This window comes from Pezoporus flaviventris, unplaced genomic scaffold (assembly GCF_033815535.1).
Source record: "Pezoporus flaviventris isolate CSIRO_AGI_PZ_B2104156 unplaced genomic scaffold, CSIRO_AGI_Pfla_v1 ptg000001l, whole genome shotgun sequence".
Taxonomy (NCBI): Eukaryota; Metazoa; Chordata; class Aves; order Psittaciformes; family Psittacidae; genus Pezoporus; species Pezoporus flaviventris.
Genome location: NW_026892549.1, coordinates 78,008 through 104,508, shown reverse-complemented (window position 1 = coordinate 104,508; position 26,501 = coordinate 78,008). Strand labels below are relative to the sequence as shown.

The 26,501-nt window shown below is 60.7% G+C and overlaps 1 protein-coding gene across 15 annotated transcripts in view; it reads right to left on the bottom strand.

Annotated features, from left to right (window-relative positions):
* The window catches only part of TNS1 (tensin 1), a 68,626-nt gene that overhangs the window by 31,718 nt on the left and 10,407 nt on the right, over positions 1-26,501 (bottom strand). For 8 of the 15 annotated variants that reach the window (XM_061456958.1, XM_061457248.1, XM_061457203.1 and 5 more), the window contains exons 4-17: positions 14,468-14,506; positions 12,348-12,389; positions 9,499-9,548; positions 9,006-9,177; positions 8,590-8,640; positions 7,950-8,072; positions 7,634-7,698; positions 7,430-7,513; positions 7,170-7,282; positions 6,502-6,562; positions 5,231-5,306; positions 4,965-5,094; positions 4,707-4,772; positions 4,046-4,207 (exon numbers count right to left, since the gene is read on the bottom strand). In XM_061456958.1, the coding sequence (XP_061312942.1) occupies positions 4,046-4,207; positions 4,707-4,772; positions 4,965-5,094; positions 5,231-5,306; positions 6,502-6,562; positions 7,170-7,282; positions 7,430-7,513; positions 7,634-7,698; positions 7,950-8,072; positions 8,590-8,640; positions 9,006-9,177; positions 9,499-9,548; positions 12,348-12,389; positions 14,468-14,506 (1,234 nt within the window). The other 7 variants (XM_061457399.1, XM_061457830.1, XM_061457653.1 and 4 more) reach the window with 7 other exon arrangements.

The window sequence follows — 26,501 nt, the reverse complement described above, 5'->3', positions numbered from 1 at the left end:
CAGCACACACCAAGTTAGCGTCCTCCCAAAACCTCAGAGGTTTGCTTGCTTCTCTGCCTTTTTAGGTTCTGCCCTGGTTGTGCAGTGGGACGGCAGTTCAAGAGCTCCCCACTGTCCCCACAGGGACAATACCAGCGCCATGCACACACTCTCCTGCACATACTGACTTCAAGAATGGTTTAAAGGGGAAGGAGAAGGGGCTGAGCTTCCACCAGCCCGTCCCTCTCTCCCTGCATCCCAGCCCTGCCTGATTCCCAGTCCCAGCGGGACCAAACCCCATTACATCTCCGCCCCACATCACCACCCCAAATACCAGGTCAGAGGACAGCCCTTCTGCTGCCACAGTGGGAGCAGCCACGCTCCAGCCGAAATGTCCAGCCGAGCCCGTGGAGGCTCCAGCTTTTCTCCCATGGGGAATAACCAGAAGCAAGGGGGAGACACTCCCTATGGATCCCCATCCAGCCCAGCTGGTCCCTGCTGTCCCCCTGAATGCCTTCCCCGCCAAGCCCTTACCTTGCCGCGGCCAGAGCAGAGAGCAGTGAAGAGGGGCGGGATGGGGAGGGGGAGACGGATTCCTTCAGCTTTAGTCAGCTGGCGAAGGAGAGAGCAGAGCCAGGGCTCCCCTCCCCACCGAGCCCGGCCAGGGGACGGATCCAGCCGCGGGGGGAGAACGGCAGCCCGCCGGCAGCTCCAGCAATGGATTTAACAGCTCCAGCCTGGCCCGTTTGGCTCCTGCCTCTGCACAACCTGGCTCGCCCTCCTGCGCAGCCTCAGCTCCAGAGAAGTGGGGCAGGATTTGACTCCACTGTGGAAATGTACCCTAAGGGGTGCCCACCCTACTGGGGGACCGGTGGAGGACAGCGACCCCACCTCGGGACTTGCTGCCACAAGGAACGGTGCAGGATCGGCATCCAGCTCAGTACTGGGGTCTCTGGGACCCCTGGCCTTTGCACTTGGGGTTCAGGCTCTGCTGACCTCCCATCCCCTGAGGGGTGGGACGCTCATCCCACTCCCCACCCCGCCAGCCCAGCCCTGAGCTGCAGGGGAGCCCCGCCAGAAACATGACTCAGGTGGGGATTTAGCAAGTCTCCTGCAGATGTTGGATTTGGCCAGGCCATGGCCACCCCCCTTCCAGCCCCAGTAAAAAGGGGGGCAGGCAGGGATAGACTGTAGTGGGGATCGGGATGGTACAGAGGTGAAGGGGGGATGCTGGGTGCAGCAGGAGCAGCCAGGGCGGGTCCAAGGGCCAGTCGTTACAGGGAGCTGCTGGGCTGGGGACACACAGCCCTTTCGCATTGTCTCAACCACCCCAGTATGATGGCCTGGTGTCCCCCCACCACAGTCACACATACAGACCCTGGGGACAACCTCTCCACCAGCTCTGTGCCAGCTCCAATATCCTGCTCTCCATTAGCATAGGTTTTCCCAGCAAATTCAAACCACGCCATAGATGATCCCCATCCAGACTTGCACACTTGCCACTGCAGGACCCCAGAAATTTCTCTGCGGTGATCCTCCAACCAGTCACAAACCCAGCAGTGCTGCATCCAGCCACAGGTCTCCTCCTGCCTTCCTGGAGCCAGCCTGTCCCCAGGGAGAGCTACCTTGGTGCTGGCAAAGCATCTAGCACCATCCACCCGCAATAAAGGATGCCTGTACCCCAAAGACAGCCAAAAGAAGAAATGTCCCATGCGCACCCTTCAGCGTACAAACGCACTCTCAGCCAACCAATGCCCATGGTTCGGCAGCAGGAACCCAGCACCAACCCCAAAGCCCCTTCAAGGAGGAGGTGGAGAAGAATAAGGAGGAGGAGGAAGAAGAGGGAAGGTTGGCAGAGCCGCCTGCCTCCCCTGTGCTGCACGGAGATGGATGATGGGCAGTGGGACAGTGCGGTGGGGATATCCCAGCTCACGCCACTGTCACTAAGGACCACAAGGCAGCCTAAGCACAGCCAGCAGCAGGGACCCTGCCTGGGTCACACAGGAGGGTGAGCTCGCCGAGGAGGGCAGCTTGTGCCATGGGGGGGGGGGGTTTGCAGAGCAGCCCCTGCCTGCTGAACCTAGCTGGGTCCCCTCAGCCAGAGGGTGAGATGTGGGGGTTCAGATCCTGCTCTCATGCCCCCTGCCCTGGGCAAGCTTGGTCAGCCAGCAACCCTGCTACAATTCAGCTTCCCCTTCTCCAAGCCCCAATAGATAAGCACAGTGGAGGCAAGGGGAACACCAGGATAGGCACCACCCGAAACATCTCTCCAGCTTCAGGGTTCCTTCGTGTCATCCCACTCTGCCAGGCACCCCCCAGCCCATATGGGTGCCCTACATTAAGAACAAGCTGCCAGAGCAAGGGCATCCACCTCCTCTGAGAGCGGCTGTGTCCGGCGGAGACGCAGCACTGGGAGGACCCACCGTTTGGCAGGCGATGACGATCCCGATCCCGTCGGCCCGGGGTGCGGCACCGGTCTGCGGGGAGCCTTCACCGAGCACCGGGGACAGGCAGTGGCGGGGACGAGAAGCAGCGGCTGATTTCACCCCGGCGCGGGTCCCGGTGCCAGCCTCACCCCCCCTCTGCTCCCGGCCGCTGCTCGCTCGCGCCTGGTGGTGCCAAAAATGTGGCGTGCAATTCCCTGACCAAATAAGGTGAGAACAACCATAAACAGGGACCCCCCTCGCGCAGCCGGGCACCGCGTCCCCATGCCAGCCCGGAGAAGAGGAAAGGTGCTGAAACAGAGGGAGGAAGATGGCACACCCCTGCGAGCCCATGGTGGCTCTCTTCACCACTGCTCGAGGTGCCCCATAGGGCGGCTGGGGTGACCCCCTATAGATGCGCTGTCTCACTGCTGCCTGTGCTGGCACAGGTCAGAGGGCAGCCTCCTGCCTGCAGCTTCACCCTCCAGCAGTCCTGGCTCATTCCCAAACAGGGGCAGCATTTGCAACTCCAAGATGCCCTCATTCCCCATTGCCACCCTCCCCGTGGGTATCGGCACATGGAGGGACCTCTGCAGCTCAAACACTTACTGAGGTCCCAGAGAGGGAATGGAGAGGAGCCCTGGGGTTCCTCTGCAGCCCTGTGAAGGGCTGGAAGTGCAGCAGCTCTGCCCTGGGGATGAGAAGGGAACCACATGCACCAAGGCTGAGGGCAGGGGCAGAGCCGCAGTGGGAGCTCATGGTGGGGACTCACATCCCTCCCGCTCGGGCCCAGACCCACAGCTCTGCAGCTCCCCGCCACATAGCTGAGCCCGTGCATCACGAGTTGCCTGTTTACTGCCCTGTGCCAAGGCACCGCCCGTGCCAGCTCCACACAGCCAGCCCCATGTCCCCACCATGGGCAGAGGCACCCTTGCCAGCCCCACTGTCCCCAGCAAGCCCAGCCGCCTACAGCTCCCACTCGGAGCAGCTGGTGACCTTCAGGGATAACGGGGGCCTGCAGCTGTCCCTGCTCCAGGGGCGCCTATCCGGACCAGGCCAGGAAACCTCAGGCATCTGCTTGGCCACAGGTGGCCTCGCCTCCAGGGCAGGGGCCCACCACCCACCACATGCAAGTACTGCCTGCTCCTGAATGCAGGCAAGGGTGGCCTCGCTGCATCCCAGTGGGTGCTCAAGGAGCTTTAACCAGCTCCAAGCAATGGTGCAGACCCTCCAGGGCCACTGAGGCCTCCTCATCTAACCCAGAGAAAACTGAGGTATAGCTACATCCCGCCATGCTTGCACCATGAGGAAGGTGCTTGGAGACCTAATGGGCCCCCCATTAGATCCCACTCCTGACAGACTTAGGGCTTGGGTTTCTAAAGCTCCGGGGCATCAACTGGGGCTGAAGCCCGCTCTGTGCAAACAGGGCTTTGAGAGCAAAAGTGCTGAAACAAACAAGCTTGAGCTCCCTGGCATCACGGCAGGGGGGAAAGTCCAAGAGATCCTCCTGTCCTATCTCACGGCCATGCTACTCCCAGCAGTGGCCGCCTGCCCCAGCTCTGCTGCCCACCAGCATCCCCTGCCCTGGGGTAGGGGGATTCCCATGGGGACACTTTGGCCACCAACCGCCCGTGAGCCCTGACCTTTCTCCAGGTGCTTGCCAGGCAGGGGTGGCTCAGCCCAGGTGCCCTCCATGCTCTCCTCGCGCTGGACGTTGAAGTTCTCGTAGGAGTCCCACCGGATGAGTGGGTCGGACGTGTTGTAGTCCACGGAAACGCTGGGCCCGTTCTCCAGGTGCTCCATGCCTGGGAAGAGGCAGGATGGTCAGCCGAGGTGATGATGGAACCATCACAGGTGGGACAAGGACAGAAGGTGCAACAAGGAAAAAAGCGCAGAAGCCATAGGGCAAGGCAGGAGAGTCATACAGAGAGATGGACGAGGATGGGATTTACATGAAGACCCACACACAAGGTGTACAAGGCTGGCTGGGGCTTTTGAGATTGCCTAGGGACGGGCATACAGACTGGCAGCAAGTGTGCCTTTTTCGGTAGAGGCCCTCTGTTCCCACATCCTCCTTCTCTCCTGGGCCACCAAATGCTGCAGAGACCAATCTCCTGCAATAGGGCACCAATGGGTGCTTTTAGATCAGCATCACTGCCTGCACCTCTCATCCCACTCTGGTGACAAACAGACTGCAAATGGGGCAGGGGTTGGTTGCAAGGAAGGCAGCAGGGGATAGAGCTGGTGAGTGGGAAAGGAGCCAGCATCCAGCTCCAAACCCCTCTGATGGCGAGCTGGCCATACCTTGGATCTTCTCAGGGCCATAGGAGAACACGAACTCCACCTTTCCATATTCAGGAAAACGGTCATCTGGGAAGGAAAGAGCAGAGCAAAGGGGCCACCTCTATCTATCCCTCCAATGGCACCCAGATAGCCACCCCAAATATGCCTCAGGGCCAGTAGCAGGTAGTGTGGATTTAGGGTGGATGCCCACATGTCCCCACAATGGGAGCAATGTCAGAGGGGTGGGAGGAGGGAGTGGGGAGGTATTGGGGTGGTTACCTCTGAAGGCCTCGTCCAGGTCCTCCTTGCCAAAAACGACATCGAGGTCATGCACAGCGCATGTGTGGAACTGCACGCGGAAAATCACGTCCCGGGTCGGGCTGCGGAACTTCTTGTGGTAACACTTCAGCTGCGGAAGGCAGTGGGGATGAGCCATCATGAGGAGCCCCAGGGCTGGGCAAGGAGGGACCGGGGGAGCCCAAGAAACAAGGGCCACCCGTCCTCCAGCTGCTCCCCACATGGGGGGCTGACCCAAGGCTCCTTACCAAGATATCACCCTTGAGGAGCAAGCCAGGCTCAATGGTGATGCAGATGCCCGTCTGGCTGTCTCCTTGCACGTTGCTGCAGTGAGGGACAGCCCAAGGATGTGAGCTGTGGTGCAGAGCCCCCCCAGGGCTCCCAGCACCACCTCAACCAGCCCCTTCCACCCAAACCCATCCAGGAAAGGTGCAAAACACAGAGCTGGCTGTCTCAGTGATAGAGGAGGGTCCTATCCTCCACCCCAAAGGGTCACCCATTCCCAGAGGGAGGAAGATGGGAAGAGGAACCTGAGGCACAGCCCAATGAGGGTGTTAAGGATGCTGGGTGTGAGGGTTTGACCAGGGTCCGAGTGCTGAGGCTGGGACACCAGCCATCCACACGGCTTCCACGGGTCAAGCAGGGCACAGGACATGGAGGGAGGGCTCTTGTGGAAGGCTCTCCTCCCTCCCTCAGTTTCCCTGCCAGAAGCCTTCCCATTCCAGGGGCACCAAGGGACTGCCTCTGGGCGGTGGCATCAGCAGCAGGGGATGAGGGAAGAAAGGAGTTGGATTTCACAGGCAAGATAAACCTGGAGTTTATTACCAGCATCCCATAAACATTCTATTAAAAGCTGAATGGCAAGGCTGGGATGGCAGTAAATCTCAGCTAACGGGGATGCCGGGCTGCAAGGAAGGGAGATCCTGGTTCAGGGAGAGGAGATGGGAACACCCCCAAGGTTAGGGGGGCCAGGAGCCGGGTATCCCAGGCTGGGATGTGACCCCAGCAGAGCATCTGGGTGGCTGGAGAAACTGGCTCCTGCTTTGCCTTCTCCCTGAAAAATGGTGTCAGGGTAAACCTTGGGGAGGTTAAAGCAGGGGGAAACTCTTTTCTGGGGAAAAGAAAGAGGTGCTCTAGGGCTAATCCAGGCAGGAGGAGTGGCTATTTGACACATAGCAGAAAAACGCTTCTACCTCCCATGGAGGTGTCCCCATCCCTGTCCCCGCTCCCTCGGGGACACCCAGCTCCAGGCTCTGCGCAGCCCCAGGCTCCCTCTGCTGATACGCAGAGTCACTACAGCCCTCCCGACAGAAGGGTTCAGTATGGCCCGGTGTAGCCAGCTACCACCTCCAAGGAAAAGGAAGACCCTTTTGTTTTTTTCAGTTCCCTAGACCCCATATAGACTTAAACAGGGCACCAGACTGCTGGGCACTTGGCCTTGACCCTCTCCATCTTCCCCTGCTTGCCAAGCCCCCATGCTGGGGAGGGGGGAAAAGCCCCATGGTGAGGAGATAGTTACTAGATCCCCGAGGTGTAGACAGGCTGCATGGCCTGGTAGATTTTCAGGAAGGGCCGACAACCTGGAAGACATCAAGGTGGGGAGAGAAGGCAGGCTGCTGTTAGCTGGCAGGGTGGAGGGGCCCGGCCAGGGATTAGTCACAGGGGAGAAATCCAAACAGGGAGGGAGCCAAGGCAAACAGCCACTCCCCAGCCCGGCTGACCCGCACCAGCCATGGGCAACATCTGGGATGGGCAGAAAGGGATGCTTCAGATAGGGGCCTTCCCCATTTCCCACCCTATACCCTGGTTTGAGTATTGTAGGACCGAGGGGAAGTGCTGGTACTCAGAAGAGGTCCCACACTCAAGAGACCATCATCCCACTTCCATTCTTAGGCCCAATCTGGTGCCATCCTCCCAAAAAACATTTTAAAAGCTTTTTGACCCCACAGCACAGGTTAGTGACGAGCATAGGCTGGGCACCCCCTGTGGGCACTTCAGTGGGAAAAAGGTAGCACCCTGCTAATAGGAGCAAACAGGCCCTAAGAGGGAATGGAAAATTAAAATTGCCAAGGAGATTGTAGAAAATAACCCCCATGGAGAGCCAGGCAGTGTGGGGTGATGGTATGTGCATGGGATCTGGGCTGGGGGGGGGGGGGGGGGGGGGGGGGGGGGCATGGGGACACCTACCGCCTTTGGACTCGAAGTTGGGGATGCCGTGCATGATGACATGATGGAGGAAGAGGGGCTTGTTGTTCATCTTGATGCTGCCAGAGAGGAGCCCGCTGAAATAATGGATGTACCTGGAGGATAGACAGGCAGCTCAGGACCCACAGCAGAGCACCCACCTTGGTCCCCCTGCGTCCAACCAGCCCAGCTATGGGAGCAAAACCCCAGCCCAGCTATGGGAGCAAAACCCAGCCTGCCTGCAAATGCACACCAGGACCCACCTCTTCTGGGATGGCTGTCCCACAGGCACTATCTTGTCCTCATAGAAGCGCTTCATGGCAAATCTGTCCAGAGCCTGGTTGGCGCTGTGGGAGAGAAAGAGCAGATGAGGTTGAAGGAGAACATCAGCACCAGCACCCAGCACCACAGGGATGGAGGCTGGTAGAGGGCCCCAGGGCCACCCTGGGACTGTGTATCCCTCTCACCTGGCTGAGATGTTGCTGTAGTGCATGTAGGCAGCCACCACCACTCCCAGCCGGCCACGGTTCCCCTGTGGGCACACAGCAGAAGGGGTGTCACAGGGGCAGCGGTGCCTGCAAGCACCCCTATACACATGCATCAGCCTGCACAAATACCCTAAACCTTACAGACACACACCAATGCACACAAATATGCTGACACCCGCCCACACCCCAAGCCACAGACCACCACATCCCCTGCATCCCTCAGCCTCTGAGGCTGTTCAACCCTGTCCCTGCAGCCTCTCATTACTGTGCATCCCAAGGACAGGGTCCAGCCCACCTTGTTGTGCAGCACCACCACGTTGTGTGGCACCGCATTGAGCCATGTGTCCATGGCTTTGCAAATGCTGCAGATTTTCTCCAGCGCTGGGGTGTGCAGGTCAGGCCACCCAAAATCCAGCACCTGGGCAAGGGAACAGACAGGGGTCACATCCACACCGGACTCTGGTCCCCTCCATAGCTCCAAGCCTGACTGTGTACAAAGCCCAGAAGCCCAGAGCAGATACCCAGGATGGGCACCACAGCGCTGTCCTGATGTACCCCTCCCAGCCTCTCCCCCAACCCTACACCCCCCTGCCCAAAGCCCTGCCCTGGGGGGCCCAGCGGTGTCCCAGATCTCAGCTCACCCCCCCCATCCTGGGTCACTCAGCTCCTCCATGGTGACAGGGATAGGGATGCCTTAGAGAGAACTTCAAGAGGCCCCAACAGCCAGGTTTGGGCTGAGCATGGGGTCGGCTAAGTTGAGATCCCAGAAACTCATTGGGAAGGCCCACTGCTTTCCTCTGAGCTTCCCCTCTCTGCTCCTCCAGTAGCTGGGTGGGATAGAAAGGGTGGTTGTTCCCCAGACAGCATGCAGCAGGGTGCTGGTCCCACACACGGCCCTGCTCTGAGCAACTCTGCTTCCCACAGCTCTGACCCACCTTGGGGTGAAGTTTGCTGACATCATTTCTTCGCTCAGAGAGGTTGAAGAGCTTTGGGGAAGAAGAAAGAGTGAGGGGACACACTTCCTCTCTCACTGCCACCTCGCTCCTCTTCCTTACCCCAGCGCCTCCCCAAATCCACCCATGAAAGGCTTCCCCAGACATATTAACCCAAGTAATGCCTCACCACAGGACAACTCAATGGCCAAAAACCCACATGGGGGCCAAAAGGGACTGGAAAGCTTCAAGGAAGGGAAAAAAAAAACCATGTGCCTTAGTGCAAAGATCCCCCTCACCACTGTCAAGCTCAGGTGGAGACAAGGATGCAGCACCCATATCCTGCAGCCCCTTATCCCCAGGACCTGAGCACCCCAGCCCTTTCCCCAGCCTGGCAGGGTTCCAGCCATGCCCCTCACCACATAGTTGTCCCCGTGCTTGGACTTCAGCATGTGGGCCACCTCACGGAGGTTGCTGCAGAAGTTCTGCTCCTCGGCCGTGCTGGGGAAGGAGACGGCGATGATCCGCTCCGTGATGTACACCAGGTCCAGCTCACAGCTGCTCTCCATGGCCGCTGTCAGGCTCATGCTCCTGGGTAGGGGAGGGGGCTGCTGTCAGGACATGGCATAGGGAGGGGACACACTGATCCTTCCCCACCCTGCACCACCCCGGGGGTTAGGCAAGACAGGCTGGGACACGTGGGAATGCAGCGGCAGGTCTGCCCACAGCCTTTCCCCCACTCTCGGCCCCCTTAGGGTGTCCCAGGGACCCAAAGTTGGTGATGGCAGGTCATAACCCCTGTGTCTTCTCCAAAGAGAGCATCTCCATCTGTAGCACATTTGGAGAAGCAAAGTGTTGGTGGGGGAAGGAGAGGAGGTTCAGGTCACAAGAAGGGGAAACTGAGGCACCTACCTGGATGCTTTGCGGCGTGACTGCCCACTCCTGGGGGATTTCGTGGCATCCTAAAATCCAGAGAGGTAAGTTGATCCACTACCCTGACCCAACCAGCAGCCAGCACAGGGGTCCAGCTAGAGCCGGGTGTGATGATGCTGCTGGAGCATCCCACTCCAGTGACATTGCACTGCACACTGTAATACCCCTAAAACATCGCTGCCTCCAAACACTACTCACTAAGCATCCCAGTGGCACCGAACACCTTGACAGTGACATCATGCTCCCACCGTGGCCATGAGCAAAACCCAGCTCTCACAACCCCAGCGCAGCTGGGACCAGCCACCACAGGCACTGCAGGGCGAGTGCCTTGCTACAGCGTCCCAGAAGACCTTTGAAAAGGATGCTGGGGGCAAGGGGGACAATCTCAGGCATGTCACAAGTCACTCCAGTCTCGCCAGGCTCCAAGCACACACCTGGAAGGACGGAGCAGCTCTGGCCCTGCCCAGAGCAGTGGCAGGTCCCGCTGCCCAAGCGGTGGCGAGGAGCCAGCCAGTTTTGACCATGGTTTGCTTTGGCCTCGGCTCTGCAGAGCCAAGCGCCAGGAGGAAACGTTTGAGCTCTCAGAGCAGGAAACTTCTATTTATGCATGTTCTCTGGCCTCAAGAACTTCATCTGTAGCCGGTTTGCTCAGTGACTTCGTGACCTCAGCCGAAAAACAAAGCAGGGCTTCCAAAAGAAACCGCTAAGGAAAAACACACTCACACCTCATTAGTTTTAGTATCTCCAGCTAATAAGCAGGAGTCATTTAAAGACTCATCTCTGCAGGCAGCACATTCCGAGTCCCTGAAGGATCCAGAAACAAGAGGTGCACCCTGCAGCCACTTCCCGATATGTCACTTTTGCTCTGGAGCTGCAGGACCTGCTGGTAACCTCCTCAGGGCTGCAGCATTCGGCAACCAGCATGCTGGAAGCAATGGGATGAGGTGGGAGAGGCTTCCCCATCAGCCTTCACCCACCAGAACAGTCCCAGAGGTGTTCCCATGGGCAGCTCCGTCACCCTCCATCAGCCTCACGTCCCCCATCAAGGTCAGGCTGCCCAGTGGAGCGGAGCTGTACTCAGGCTCTGCTGGGGACAACCACCTCCCCTCTCAGCCGAAGCCGCTGCAGGAGGCAGCAGCCCTGCCCAAGTGCCCGGGGGGGCTAAGGCAGCAGTGGCAACAACCCCCAGGTTCTCCTCAGGGTGCCCCAAACCTGCTCATCCCAGAACCCACACCCACCCCCACCTCCACACTCCTGGAGTTAAAAACAGCGAAAAGAAAGAACATATCGCATAAAAAAAAAAAAAAAAAAAAAAAGCAGGTCAAAAAGGAGTTAAAACACAGCAAAGAGAGGTAAATTTTTTCTAGGCAGATCAGGGTGCACGGAGCAAGCTTGAAGCCAAGCATGGGCTCATCCCTGTGTCACCCACTGGTGACCAGGATGGGACCCCCACCGGGGGCTCTGCTCTGCCCCAAACCCTCACAGCAAGAGACATCTGGGGTCCCCCACCTGCGCTTGCCAGGGGAGCCCCATCAGCCCCTGTCACCCCACCCAGCTGCAGCACCCTCCCAGCTGCAGCCTTGCCTTATGGAAGAGCTGACACAGGGCAGCTGGGACTCACCCCCTCTCCTGCATGGGAAAACTGAGGCACGGAAGGGTAAGCAAGGCAGGAGCCCCCCTCCCTCTCCATACCTTAATGGCAGTGAGACCCTTGCTAATCCATTTCCATGGCATGGTGGCTCTGCTCCTGGCACCCTCACAGCCCGCGGGAGCGGGTGCCTGTGGCCAGGGCCCTCCAGCGCACCCTGTCCTGGCAGGAGGCCCCCAGACTCTGCCCCGCTCCCCTCAGTCTAATGGCAGCCGCCTCTGCCGCCAGCCGCTGCCCAAGGAGAGTGAGTCCGCTATCAGCTGATAGGAGCCAGCACCCGCGTTGTTGAACACTCCTGCCTGCCACCGGGCTGGGACATCATGGAAAGGTCTCCTCTGGAGTGAGACACCAGCCAAGCCAGTATGTCCCAGTACAGCCCAGCACACAACAGGCTGGTCTCAGCCACACTGGGTTGAAGACCCCACTGCCAGCCCCATCAAACATCTGCCGCCCAGCCCCAGGCTGGCTCAGCATGTCCCCAGGCTCTGTGCAGCACCCAAAACCCACAGGTGCCTTCTGTGATGAGAGGCACGAGAAAGGCTGCAGAAATAGCAGGAAGCTTCCCCAAAAGAGTGCGAAGCCAGCAGAGGGGAATCCTGACTGTCCCACTAGGTTATTCTAGCTGTGGATATTCTTTCTCCAGTTCAGAGAGGTGCTGGAAGCATATCATGGACAAACAAACAGATGGCGCAAAGCTGGCTCCCAGGTGAGGAATGCTTTCACTCGATTCTTCATGGGAACTGCTCTGCCTCCATCTCTCAGGTCCCAGCCCCAGCACGCAGGGAGGCCAGCAAGCTGGCTGCAGGCAGGGGGAAGCTGCCCACGTTGACTTTGGCACTGTGTTTGTCTACACTGTCTTAGCAATTTCATGTCCACAGATTAAGTAACATATCCCCAGCTCCAAGACAGGAAAGCCGGCTTTGCAGCAAAAGCCCCAGGCCCCCCTTTGCTGGGCTCTGCCACCGACCCTGGGCACCTTGCTAGGCCTTTGGCATGGCCATCGCCACTGTGGCTGGCAGCGAGAGAGGGCTGGGGCATCCCAGGGATGCTAGGGGACTATGGGGGCATCCCAGGTTGAGGGGTTTTGGCTGCGGTGGGTGCTTGTGTCAATGGGACAGGCACAAAGGAACTCCCCAGGAGGTCTCAAGACAGTCCAGTGTCCATGGCTGGCAGCACTTACCAGGGTGTCTACCTGCTTCCTGATGCTCTCTCCCACAGATGGCTGCAGGCAGGCAGGAGAAGGGGAGGGGGAGAAAAAGGCAAGCGAGAGAGAAGGAGAGAGATTGAGAGACATGCACACACAGAGCATGGGGCAGGGTCAAAAGTTCCTCCTGAGCTATTTCTGGCCCTTCCTAGGAAATGCATCGCAGTCCCATTTCCTTCCCTGCCTTCCAACATGCCCGCTCTTCCTAAAGATCGTGAATCCCTCGAAACCCAGGCGTGGAGATGGAGCAATGCTCAGGTACAAGGACGCTGAAATCCTGCCTCCTGGCAGCTGTCCCCCATGCTGGACTGCTGCTGCAGATGGATAACACTCAACCAAACCCTGTGCTCACTCCATGACAGGCACCTGATGACCCCCACACCTCCGGGTTCCCATCTGGATCCCCCATGGTCAGACCCCGCAGCCAGGAGGTAAACAACAGGTGAGCCTGGCACGGCCCCACACCCAGCCTGGCCCCTAGCCACCAGCAGGCCCAGCTCCCCAAGATAAACCTCACCCCACAGGACTGAAGAACTCCAGCAGGAGCGGAGCAGGGACCTGAGATGGTCAAAAAGGGGCAAATCTGGTGACACACTACCACAGAGAGCTTTGAAATGGGGCTGGAGACAGGAATTAACTTCTCAGGGTTAGGGAAGAGTGTCCAGACCCCAAATATAGAGAGCAGGGGACAGATACTTCTGCCTGGGGACAGCTGGCTGGGGCTCCTGAGGGTGGTGCAGCAAAGGGACCTTATTGGGTGGCTTATAGGGGTCCTGGGACCAGGGGGATGGAGGAAAGCCCTGAGACCAGGCTGCTCTGGTCCTGGCAGCGGGGCCAGGGATACCATTTCCAGCCATGGGACAAGGCAAACCCCTTTTAATTTCCTCCCAAAGCCACAATTAACGGTCCCAGCTCAGAGCCAACATGTTTTTGCTGGTGATAAGTGCCCGAGGAGGCTGGCAGGGGCGGGGGGTGCAGGCAGAGATTAAACTCAGGACAGATAACCACTGCGGGGCTGGGGGGGGGAAGCATCACGCTCTGCTCCCACCCTATCCCCTTGCTCACTTGGACTGATGCACTGCTCCCATGAGCTCTCGGGAAGGAGTCCCCAAAACCCACTTTTCAGGTGAGACCCCTGCCAGCTATGGGGTGCCCAGCCCAGGGCTCCGCAGGGGCCACGGCCACCCCAGCACTGGTAAGCTGCCAATCCCAGAGCCAAAACCCTGCCAGGGCCTCCTCTCCCCGGCACCTGCCCCAGCAAGCCTTGGCACACGTCCGAAGCGAGAAGGAAGGGCGGCCACGCGGGCCCCGGGCAACACCAGCCTCCCTGCTGCCACGTGCCCGCTCTGCCAGCCGCCACAGCACGGGCAAGATGGGGATGGGAGGGCTGCTCAGCCTTCCCAAACCTCTGCCCCAGGGTGGTCCTGCTCCCACTGCCATCCCAGTGCCCTGCCCAGAGAAGGATGCATGGCAAAGCATGGCAAAGGAGCACAGCCCTGCCTGCCCAACACCCCATTGCCTGTCCTCCCAGGATCGGATGAATGGAGATTGGGCACACAGCTGTTTTCCCAGTGCCCATAGAGGACAGGGTGGGAAGTGCTGTTCGTCACCCTGGCTCTGGCTGCTCTGTAAAGGTCCCCAGGAGGGATAAAATAAGAGGGTGACAATAACAAGGGCTGCAAACGTGCAACCTTGGGCGCCCTGATTCAAAGGGACATCTGGTAGAGCCATCTCTGTGTGTGCAAGGAACAGCCCCAGCTCAGGCCAGGGAGAGGAGGCCCTCAGTGATCAGGGAGCCCCTCTTCCCTGAGGTACGACTCAGCTCCAGAAGTCCTGTGATGGCTGGGCTGCCCCAACTGATGCTGCTCAGATGTGGGATGCCCTGAAGCCAGCAAAGCTGGTAGGAACGGCACCAAACAGGGGGGTGCCATTACCCCCAGCACAGGACCCCTGTGGTTTTGGGGCAGGAGACTCACACCCTGAAGCCCCTAGGCAGAGGAAGCCCCACCCCCAGTGCAGAATAGAGAGCCTTGTCTCACCCTGCATCCTCAGAACCCTACCTGCCACCCACAGCTCATGGCGGAGGGGTCACTTACCAGCTCATAGTTGATAGCAGAGGAGCAGGGGGTCACAGCCTGCAAGCAAACAGAAGAGGGCCAGGGTTAGTCCCTGCAACCAGCACGGGGTGTGGGAAGGGACCAGGCTGCAGCATCCCCCCATTCCCTGAGAAAACTCAGTGCATGCCTGCCCAAGGGGGGTGACAGCGGCGCCAGTGGCCCACGGCAGGAGCACAGGCAGCATCCCCAGGTCAAGGCTGGGCTCCCTGGCAATAGGAGTGGGCTCGGGTCCGTGGGAGTGGCAGCCCCAGCCCCGGGTGGGCACGGCACGGCACAGCATGGCTGCCTGATGCCAAGAGCAGTTCCTGGAACAAACCCCAGCCCAGCCTCGTGAGTGCTTCTGCAGCCGCCAGCTGAACAGCCCGGCTATTGTTACCTTAATTACCAGCGGCAATTACTGACAATTAACCTTGGGTTTTGCGTGCACCCCGGCCGGCCGGGAAGCTGCGGCACGCCAGGGTGGGAGCGGCAGCGCCAGCGCCAGCGCCAGCGCCTTGCCTATCGGTACCGGGGGCAGCGGGAACAGCCGCTCCAGCACGGCGCTGGTCCGGGGATGCCGGCGGTAGTAGCAGGGTGTGACTGGGGACACTTCCTCCCCTCTGAGCATCTCCATGCGTTCCCCGTAGCAGTGACCCTCAGCCAGCCATCCCCTGCCCCATCCCAGGATGCAGCCAATCTGCCAAACACCACCATGGCAGCACGGGGACCCCCCACACCTCCTTCAGCCATAAAAAGCAGGATTTGCCCCAGGGACCCCAGTTAGAACACTCCGATCCCACCCCATCCCAACCCCCACTGGGTGATGCCTAGTGCCTGCCCCATCCGCGGCCGCCAGCCTGTTCCCATCCCGCCTCCCTGTTTTCGTCAGGGATTGTTGTTCCTCCTCCTGCCGCTCCCTTCCCCTGCACATTATTATTATGATTTTATTCTAATGCAGAAACGCTTCCATAAAAGGCCCCTTTCCCTGCCCCGCGGCGCTGGCCCCACGCCAGCCTCCCTGGAATGTTCTCCGGCAGTGAGCCGCTGCGGACGGGGCCGGAGAGGACTGTGCTGTATCCCGTATCCCATATCATGTCCTGTGTACCGCGTGGTCTTTCCCCGGGGATGCACAACCAAGGGCCCCCGGCCGCCACTCAGGCCCAACTCTGGTTGATCTGGTGACGGAGGGAGACACGCTGGTCCCAGTAGGGTCCATGCCCATCCCTCCTACGCTGTTGGCATCAGGAGGTTTGCAGGCTACAAATGCTCCTTTGGGTGGAGAAGGGAGAAAACTGGGGTGCACATGGTTGTATTTCCCTGCCCTAAGGGGATCCTCAGATGTCTAACATGGGCTTGTACTCACCCTACACTGCTCCTCCCAACCATAGGAGACACCAATCCAGCTCTATGTCATTGCTCTCATCCCAGAAAGGCAGCTTAACAAGGACTGCAGGAATGTAATGCTGTTTTCAGCTTCCGTCCCTCTCTCATGTTTGGCTCAAACATGCCCCACTTTCAAGGAGAAGAGGGAAAACCCAGCCCCATGCAACAGACCCCTTCCTGGGGAACCCAAGCTCCTGAGCCAGAGGTGCAGGAGCATCCCTCCTGCTTCACAGGACTTGTAAGAGCACCACCGCACACAGGATCGGAGTGAGCTGCAGGACCACTGCCACCTCCATCCCCAGGCACCCCGGTGCCCCGCAGGGCAGTGAGGGGCAGGAAAGGCTGAGAGACCTGCACACCCCTGGCACAGGCTTCGCCTTGCCATGGCAGACACAGCGGCCTTTCTTCTCCCCCCACCGGTGTTTGCATTCCTGCCTCCTGGCCCCCGCTGCCGCGACCCCGCCACCCAGCAGCCCTGCCCAGGAATGTGAGGAACGAGGCGCAGCACAGCTGCCGCCCACCCCACGGCCCCCCACGGCCCCCCAGGTCGCAGCCCCATCCCTTGCAGCAGCCACATCCCACCAGCCGCTGCCTTGAGACCTGCGTTTTGCCAAGCGGCAGAATCAGTTTCCCAGTGAAAGAGGCCCCAAAGCCTCTAGTGGTGGGGATTCTCTGATGTCTCATAGAGGGTTGGGAACACCCTACAGCCTTCCCCTGGAGGGAAGCAACAGGCTCACTGCATTCATAACCAGCTGTCACTGTATACCATACCTAGAAAAACTCAGTGCCCTCAAGATGTCCAAACCCAGAAGCAAACACCAGGCTAGCTGATACCTGACAGCTCCTGGACACATGGCCCCAGGGCAGAGCAGCCCACGGGAGCCCTCCTTCATCAAACTATCTGCTGCAGCTCAGGGACCCACCTCTGCACCCCAGATCCCTGCCGGGCCTTCAGCACCAGCTCACAAGCACTGAGTGAAGCTGGAGGAATACAGACATCCACCACGTACCTGGCTATGAGACACCCCAGAGCCTTCTCCATGCTGCAACCAACGCTTGCATCTCCCTCCAAAATCCTTCCTCTCCCTCCTCCTCCTCCCTTAGCAAAACAACCCCTGCAGCCGTGGAGGAGCCCAGGGGCATTGTCAGGTCCTGCTCCAGCCAGAGCCTCCCCATGGGTTATAGGCCCAGCTCACACAACGCCAGCAGGGCTGGTGGGAGACAAACCTTCACGGAGGGCCCCTGTGCTTCGGGAGCAGGCTGGGTCAGTGGAGCACTGGGCACAGGATGGGCTGGGGGAGCACACTGGTCCCCCTAGCCCAGCTGCCTGAGCCGGTCACAAGCTGGCCCAGAGCCCACAGCCTGGCCCGCCCTGGTGGCGGTGTGCGATGCAGGCCCATCTCTGACGCATATCCCTTCCTTTGGGTGGCGGTTTTTGTTTTTCCCTTCCCCAGGAGCTCCAATAAACATTCCCGAGCTGTTTGATATCCTGGCCAGTGCTGACCCTTGTGATGCCGGGAGCAGAGACAGCAACACCCACCCCAGCCCTCGAGCAGACCCCAGCATGCCACAGCCGCTTCCCATGGCCAGGCATTAAGACACCAGCAAGCCAGCCTGGATGGTGTGGTTGGGGCAGGAGACTTGCTTTCAAAAGGGGTTTCCCTTGACATCCTGGTCTACTCCACAGCTAGCCAGCATCAGGCAGGCACAGCCCTCCTGGCCCCACTGTGCAGAAGTGATCTGGACCCCAAAAGAGGGAGAAAAGGCATCTTACTCCCTCCACCCCCCAGGAAGGGCATCCCCTGTCCAAACCACCCTGTGGGATGGAAACACTTTTGCCAAAGAGGATAGTGACTCAGTGGCCAAACTGGCATCCCATGGGACCACACTAGAGTAGCAGCAATGCCAGCTCAGCACACGTCACCCCATGGTGGACTGCTTCCCTAGGAAGGCCACCTAAGCTCTGCGCCACCTACAACCCAGCTGGGCTGTGCATGTCCTCCCCATGCATCCCAGGGCTCTCTGCTCACCCTCAGACCCTGCCTCAAGCAAGGTTGGGGTGGGGCGCCCAGGGCCACCCCCAGGGCCACAGCAACCCCTCAGCCAGCCCAGAGCCCTTCCCTGCTCACCAGTCCCACAGCAGCCCCCAAGCACTGCCAAACCCCCTCTTAGCCATAGTGTGGGGCAGAGCAGGACGCTTGCTCTGACACCTCATGCAGAAGGCATTTCAAGGGGATGGGCTGAAGCCACCAAGTTGAGGTGTCAGGGAAGGTTTTCTCCTCTCCAGCACCCCTGTTTCCCCATTCCTGCTGGGATCAGCTACAGCATCCTTCCCCCTGCCAGCCGTAAGGATCTATAGGGTCTAGGCTCAGAGTGCCCCTGCAGCCACCCACTGCCTTGCCTGGGGGTGAGGTCCCCCGGCCCACACCACGTGCTGCCTGCTCCTGCCCTCACATTTCTTGGAGCTCTGGCAAATCTCCTGTTTATGCAACAAGTCCCCAGCGGGAGGACGGCATGTTTCCATCCGCACCCGCTCCCCCCTCGCCTCAGCTCCACCCTGCCAAGCACAGCCCGGCACATGAGGCACAGGGTGGTCATATGGAGCCTTAGCTCCCTGATACAAGGGTCCCGGGGAGGAGGCAACACCCCAGCACCACACAACCCCTCTCTGCCCCCACCAGCACTCAGGGCTCTGCTGCTTTGGGGGGTTCCCCCCTTCGGGAGGGGGGGACAGCTGTGCCGAAAGGCAGGGGAGCGGCTTGGCCAGAGGCTCCGGGTGAGTCAGGCTGCGCTGATGCCGGGGCATGGAGGTCTCACTGCTCCCAGGCTTCCCTCCGAGCATCCCTGTCCTGCCCCACAGCTGGACCAGGACTGTCACCATGCTATCCCCACTATGCTAGGATGCCTGGCAGTGCCCTTGCCAGGGCACAGGCCACAGAGCTGCCCTGCCCCTGCATCGCCCAGGAGATGCTGGTGGTACCCAGGGAGGTTACCGCAGAGCAAAGAACCAACACCGTGCTGGAGATATCCCCCAAGCTGGGATGGACTCTATCCCCTCTGTGTCCTCTCTCTGGTATGTCCTCAGGGAGCCACCTCATGGCCCATCCCCGCCAGGAAGGCGGCAGCAGGGCCACGAGAGAGGTCACCCAGTGCACCCAGCCCTGCAGATTGGAATTGAGATACCTGTGGGGACACGAGCTCTTCCACCCTGCATTGGCCCTAGGGCCACCACTGGCACCCCAATGCACCCACAGCATGTCCAGGAGAGCAATGACCCTCCCTGCAGCCTGCAGCCAGCCAGGTCTGCAGGCCTGGCATGGGGAGAACAGGACAGGGAAGACAATGCACAGGGAAGCTCTGAGGGGTTGTGATGGAGGCAACACCACCAAAATAGCCCTGGTCTGAACCCAAATAAGGGCAGGTCCCGGCTCCAGGCTGGTTTGAGCAATCGGCCCCAGGGCTGCCAAGTGCCAGCTAGGGGAAGGAGGAGAAAGTAGCACCCCAAGGCCTGTTTTGTGGGGATGAAGAAGGTTTTGGGGGTCAGCAGGGGGACAGAAGTGCCTCCACATGCCCAGGACAGGGCCTGACCCTGCTCTGCCAGCAGGCACTGCCTCAGCATAGGGCTGGCCACAGGCAGGGATGTCCTGAGCTCCAGTGCCTAAAAAGGCAACATCTGCAAGCAGCAGGTCTGGATCCGGCCCTTTGGGCCAGCACATGCCCGCCTGACAACAGCCCCACAGCCCCAGCCATGCTCTGCTGCCAGCACCCACCCATGGGTGCTGCTACCCTGCTGCGGGGACACCCCACTGCAGGGACAGCCCTCACCTTCATCCAGCCAGCCTGCCCCAAGGCAGAGTGTGGGATCACTATCCCCCTGCACCAAGCCTGCCCTAAGAGAGAGCATGGGGGTGCTTTGTGTCCCCTATCAACACCTCCCTTCCAGATACCAAGCCAGCCACCAGGATTGGCCAGGGAGCAGTTCCCACACTACGGATTGGCCAAGGAGTTACACTGGGATTAGCTGAGACACTGCGCTGCAGGGGGCTTCACCAGGATTGGGCCATACACAGGTTCTTACATGGGATTGGTCCATGCATGGATTCTTAAATGGGATTGGGCAGCAACTGGATTCTCACCTGAGATTGGTCAGTGCATGGATTCTCATGCAGGATTGGCTAGCACATGGATTCTTGGATAGGATTAGTCAACACATATTCTCACAGAACTGGTCAATATGTGGGTTCTGAGACAGGATTGGTCAGAGCAATGATCCCTGCGCAAGGCTGGTCAGTGCATGGATTCTCACATGGGACTGGTAAACAAATGGATCCTGACGAGAATTGGCTGGGGTATAGGTACTTACATGAAACTGGCCAGCACACTGGCCTCTAAGCAGATGGCCTGACTGCTTGTGCCCTATGCTGAGCACAGTGGGGGGCCCTGCCCTACAGATTCCCTCTGCGATGCTGGTGGAGCACCAGCAAGCCCAATTCCTAGGCATAAAGACCATACTGAAGGCTCTGGGCTGCCCCATGGCACGATGGGCACCTGCCAGTACCTGTGGGGCTGCGACCCACCTCTAATGGTGGTCATGGTGCCAAAATAAGCCCTGATTGCCCCAGGTGCTCTGTGCCTCCCAGCACCAAGCCCCTGGGCTTCCCTCATGGGGCAAAGCCCCAAGCAGATGGAGACCAAGGTCAGTGCTGTGTCTCCACCCCATGGGACAGAGCCAAATAGGCTGCAGTGAAACTGAACCAGGGAGCAGCACCCCCATAACTGGGGTCCCCCATCTATGGTGTCAGGAGGTAGAAGAAGACATGGAGCTGCTCCCACTCAGCCAGGGGCCAAACCAAGGGGCTGCCCTTCTCTCGGCACCCCAACACCCAGCATGGCAGCTCCAGTGCTGATCCAGGGCTGCCAGCACTATGACAGGATGCCTGACAGATGGGATACACAAGGCCAGGCACAGAACACCAGCAAAGCAAGCAGGAGTGTGGCCCAGGGCAGGCAGAGCTCTCTCATCCCCTAAGTAAGTCAGAGTGCAAATGGGCCCCTTGGCTCAAGACCTCAAAAAGGGAGGGAGAGGGGAGCACAGCCCCAAGCACAGCACGTACCCTGGAGGGGGACAGCAGCCCCGCAGAGCAACAGGAGCCCTGCCCTTCCTGGAACAGGGGCCAGCAGGATCTCTGACAGAGGCTTCATTAGAGATGGCGCAGCTTGGGCTCGTTTTCCCATGACCCACTTTCCCGAGGGGTGCCACCCCTAGGGATGGGTTCAGACTCTCGGCAGGACACACGCAGCCCTCCCAGTGCCACCACGCTGTAGTGGGTGCCTGCTCGTGCTCCCCCCCCAGCACTGGTCATGCAGCAGATGCCCCCCCAGCACCCTCCATGAGGACCAAGGGGGTTATGCAGTCACTGTCAACCCCCTGTCCCTGCCAGCTGCTCCACAACACCCCACGGGGTCAGCGGACCCGCTCCAGGAGCTGCTTCTGACCCCGAGTGGGACCAGGCTCCCCGGGAACGGAGCACTTCTCTGTTTTCCCTTGTTTTCCGCTTAAAACTAGGAGGGCTGATGCCTCGCTCAGCCGTTTCCTCTCCCAGGAGCACAGCCCAAAAACATCTGCGCCGCGACATGCCCGGCCGGATTTAACCCTCTGCGGGCCCGGCGGCGTCGAGGGGCCGGGGGTCCCTGCTCGGGACGGTAGGGGGTGCACCCGCCGGGGCTGCCGGGCTCCTCGCCACTCATTAACCCGGGTTTAACCATTGACGGTCCCTCGGCGGGTCCGGGCGGAGGGGTTAACCCATGGGCTGCCATGGGTGTCCCGGCCCCGGGCTGCCCCTCCCGTGTCGCCCACCGCGGGGTGACAGGCACCCGCCCGGCATCGGCCGGCCGGCCGCGGGGCGGGAGCGGGGAGCCGGGGGAGTTCCCCGCTTTCCCGCGCAGCCCTGGCTCCCCGGGGACAGGTCCTTGCGCACTCGGGAGGGGACGCGAACCCCAGCGCCGGTGTCCCCACCTGCGGGACACCCCGCGGCTCACCGGCTGAGAGGGGGGCACGGGGAGCACGCCCCCCCCCCCCCCCCCCCGCCCCGAGCTGCTCACAGCTCCCAACCGGCAGCAAACCGAGCCCCCTCCCCAGATCCTCCTTCCTGCGAGCACCGCATTGCCCGCTCCAAGCCCCCCCGCACGCCGAGACCCCCTCTGGGGAGCGACAACTGGGACCCCCCACCACGCGGGGGGCGCAGCACCCCCCAACACGCACCACCCCATCACCGCTTGGATGTCATGCGTATCCCCCGCCCCCTGAAGAGATGCCACCCCGCGCAGCACACACACGCCCCCGGGGGCGGTGGGGACCCCCCTGCTTTCGCTGCCCACCCGTACCTGGTTCATGACGCTCCCGAAATCCATCCGGGGTCTCGCCTGCCTACATCCGAAAGGGACGGCAGCGCTGCCTCACCTGGCCCGGGGGGCGCGGGGGGCGGCCGGGAGGGCCGCGGGGGGGGACAGGCGGGAGCCCGGCGTCGCCCGGGCGGGCGGGCAGGCGTGAAGGCAGACTGCAGGCAGAGCCCCCCTCCCTCCCCGGGCCAAGCCTGGAGAAGGAAGGAAGGAAGGACGGAGGGAGGAGGGAGGGGAGAGAAGGAGGGGGAGAGCCGAAAGGTTTCGCTCCCCTCAAGCAGGACCCCGGCGATGGTGGAGCCCAGGGGGTCCCGCCGGCCCCCCGCTGCCCTCCGCACCCTTGGAACAGCCGGGGACTGGGGAGTTCGGGGCGCCGGCCCCGGCTCTGGGGAGGAAGGGGGTCCCGGGCGGCTTTTTCCACCACTCCCCTTTCTCCTCTCGCTCCTTCTCTCTTTCTTCTCCTTTTCCCTCTCTTCCCAGCTGCACAGCGCGCTCCAAGTCCAGCCCCGCTCCGCTCCCCTCGCCTCCCCTAAAAACGCCCTTAAAGGCAACCAGGAGCCCTTATCGGGCAGCTGGCCCTGGGTGAGGGGTACCAGAAAGCAGGCAGACAGCCCCCCCCCCCAAAGGAAAAACAATACCCCCCAACACCCCCACTGCGTCCCCTTGCAGAGCGCCTCCCACTCCGTGCTCAGGGGCCACAGCGAGCGATGGGGCGCAGCGGGGTCGGGGCCTTATCGCCCCGTGTGACGCCACCAGTGTCCCAGTGCCCTTCACTGGAGGGTAGCAGGGACAGGGCTATGGGGCCCTTCTTGGGGCTTTTATCTGCCTGGCACCCCCTGGCACAACTTGGTCCCCCCTTCCACATGCAGGACGAGGTGCCGAATTAATGGTCCTTGGGTGCCCGGCACCCCCGACCTTGCAGGATGTTTTACCATCCCACCCCCCAAATAAAAAGCAAGGCCAAAATGCTGTAAAAGCCATGGCTGTCCCTCGGCACGGGGAGCCACATCAGTCCCCACCTGCCTGTCCCAAACCCAGGGTGTGCCCATCATCCTCCTTGCCTTCCTCCCATCTCCCTTCCTTCTCTGGGGCTCTGTGTGGCCGTGGCCAGAGCTCTGCTCTCCCCGGCCACCCCTGGAGCAGCCCAGCCCCGCCGCTGCTTCGCGGGGAAGTGCTCAGTGCTGGGAGACCCGGGAGCGAAGCGGGAAGCCCCCTGCAGTGCGGGGCAGGGGGGGCCACCGGCAGCGGCCCATGGAGCAGCAAGCCGGCCAGGGAGGCGGCGAGCCAGACACCCGGCCCAGCGCTGTTGACATTTTCTCGCCCAACGCCTCCCCGTTCCTGTTTGCGTTTCCGTCCTCGCAGTGTGGGCTCAGCCAAAGGGCTGGGGCTGGCTCTGTCCACACGGAGCAGCACCTCGGGGACCCCTCCTGCCTCACCAACCCCCAGGATTCACCGGGGAGGGGATAGGGGGGTGCTCTCCCTCTGCCCTCCTTCAAGACTCCTGTAAAGTGCAATCTCACTCCAGCCAATCCTGCCCAACCCCTCCATGCCTCCCCAAGCAGCCGGATAGTGCCATGGGACAGGAGCACCAAGAGGCACCAGTGGACCTTTCCTGCTGCCGAGGATGAGGCACCAGAGCCCTGACATCCCTGGGTGGCACCTCCTCATCCCCTCCCAACGAAGCACCTGCCACACTGTCCTCCCTGGCACCCAAGGGCATGGAGCTGAACCCCCCCAGCCAGCATCCACTAGCACCCTCAAACAAGCTCTGCCAGCAGCACAGCCCCCCAGAACCAGGCATCCCAAAAAGAGGGGAATACTGCAACTGGGATGAAGGGGAAATGAACATCCTACGCATGGGGAACTGGGCACAGATCCCAGCTCAGCTCTAGCACAGACCCCCATATGGACCCCCATAGCCCCAGTTCCTTGGGAGGCAGCTGCAGGCCAGCTCCCAGACCCTGGGAAACACCAGCAGCGGAAGAGCCAGGGCCAAATGGGAAAATAGCTGAGTGGGATGGAAATGAGTGGATGAGCAAAGGGCACTGACAGCAAGTCCCTGTCCCCAGGAAGGTGAGAGGAGCTGTCCCCTGGAGAGCTGACATGTCCCCTTCGCAGGACACAGCCAGAGTCCTGTCAACACCCCTGAACTCCAGCCACCTCCTGGAGCGATCAACTCAATGTACCAGTGAGAGCAGGTCCAGCAGTCAACCAAGTGACTCCAGTGGCCTCTGCACCCTGTGGGCTCCCTTAAGCACCCACTGAGAAACCACCCTCCACCTGAACCAGCTCCTCCACAACCCTAAACAAGCCCCTTTGAGCATCACTACTCCAGATGTCAGCAGCAGAAGGGGAACCTGGGGACCAGCTGCTGGGGGGGTCATCTCCAGAGGTGAAAGCACAGGAGGTGAAGCCCCAGTGCAGGGTCTGTAGAAGCCCTCTTGAGCCAGAGCTTTCACCTGGTTTGGGGTCAGTGCCACCCCTCGGTGGTCCCGGAAGACCCCCAGCACCCTTCCCAGCACAGGTCCCAGGAGGGGTGGCCACAATGGTCTGGGAAGGGAGCAAATTGGTGGGAAACAAGGCAGAAGCCTTCTGTGGGAGCCCCTGTTCAGAGCAGATCCCGCTTCCCACCACCGCAGAGCCCTGGAGGGCTGGATCTGGTCCTGGTTTCCCGCGAAGAGAGAGGGAGGCTGGTAGTCCCCACTGCCCCAGCTGACACATCCCAGGCCAGCCCTGGCCCCTGCTAACCCATGCAGAGGCTGGGCAGTCTCAGCAACCCTGCTCCCTGCCCACCCTCCCTGTGCGCAGCAGCACCCGGAGGGTGCAGAGGAGAGCCCCAGCTCCTCCGAGCAGCCAAGACGACACCTCCCCCGGCCCCCCCGCCCCGGAGCTCAGAGGCTGAATATTTGGGCAGTGACGTAAAGAAGGGGGAAAAGGAAAGGGGGGGGGGGGGGGGGGAAATCCCCACAGAACCCCCTCCAGGACACGCTGCACAAACATGACCTGGCACAGCACCATGGCAGCGCTGACCCCCGCAGCCCCCCCATCCTGCCACCCCGGCTGGGCCTGTGCCAGGACCAAGGATACATTCCTGCGGCATTCTTCCCCCCCGCGGCCTGCTCTGTGTGGAGACTAGGGGTGTTTCTAATTACCTGTCCCGAAGCACTGGGGGGTGGCTTCTGATGGAACATCGGGGACAGGGACAGGAAGCGGTGAGGCTGCAGAGGGTGCATAGAGAGCAGAGTGGCTGGGATAGTGAGCAGGGACAGGACATGGTCCCTAGCACAAGCTGGGTCATGAATGTCCCCTCCCTACAGCCCCTGTTCCTGGCACTGCCATGCCCCCCCACTTGGACTTGCCTCCGGCACTGCCCGGGCCTCTGGCCATGGCACAAGCTGGAGGGTACCCATCACCATGAGTCAAGCCTGCCCAGAAGGGTCCAACCACCCCCTGCCTCGGTTTCCCCTTCTGGCTCTGACTCGCTTTACTGGTGGGGGTTCCCCACTGAGGGCAGGAGACACACATCCCTTTCATCACCACCCTGTGCCCACCCACTGCAATCCCCTACCACCAAGGAAGGGCCCATTGGCTCTGCAGGCACTGCGCCTGGCTGCCCAGCCCTGGCCCCGCTCCAGCCCCTGGTTTAATGATGGACAAACAACCCCTCTGGAGTCCCATCGCAGGGGGGCACTTGAAAAACAAGCTGGGCCTGGCACAGGGCCAGTGGGGATGGATGGTTCGGACCTGGGAGCACACACATGTGACCACACAACCATGTGCAAGCACACTTGTGCACACACATGGATGTGCTTGCACGCACGTGCATACCCTGCAGGCTCACATACATGTGCGCATCTGCAAGCATACTTGATCTGCACACACGTGTACATGCACACATGCGTACATGCATGGTCGTGCAAACACATTCATGTTCAGGCACACGCATGCACTCTCACACACTTGCAGGAGCACACACATACTCACACACATAGCCCAGCATCCCAGTATGGCTCCAGTGCTACTGTCAGCTTCCCAGGAGAGACACTGGGGGACAAGGCAGCCCGCAGACGCCCCAGCCCCACTCTATGTGCTGTGCCTCAGTTTCCCCGTTGGCATACCCTGACATCCCTGCTTCCCCAGAAGCTATGGGCCCCAGTGTGGTATGGGGCAAGTGGGGCAGGCTGGAGCCCTGCCAGGCCCAGGGGCTGGCACAGCCGCCACTTCCCAGAACCACCCACCGGCAGTGGCCAGC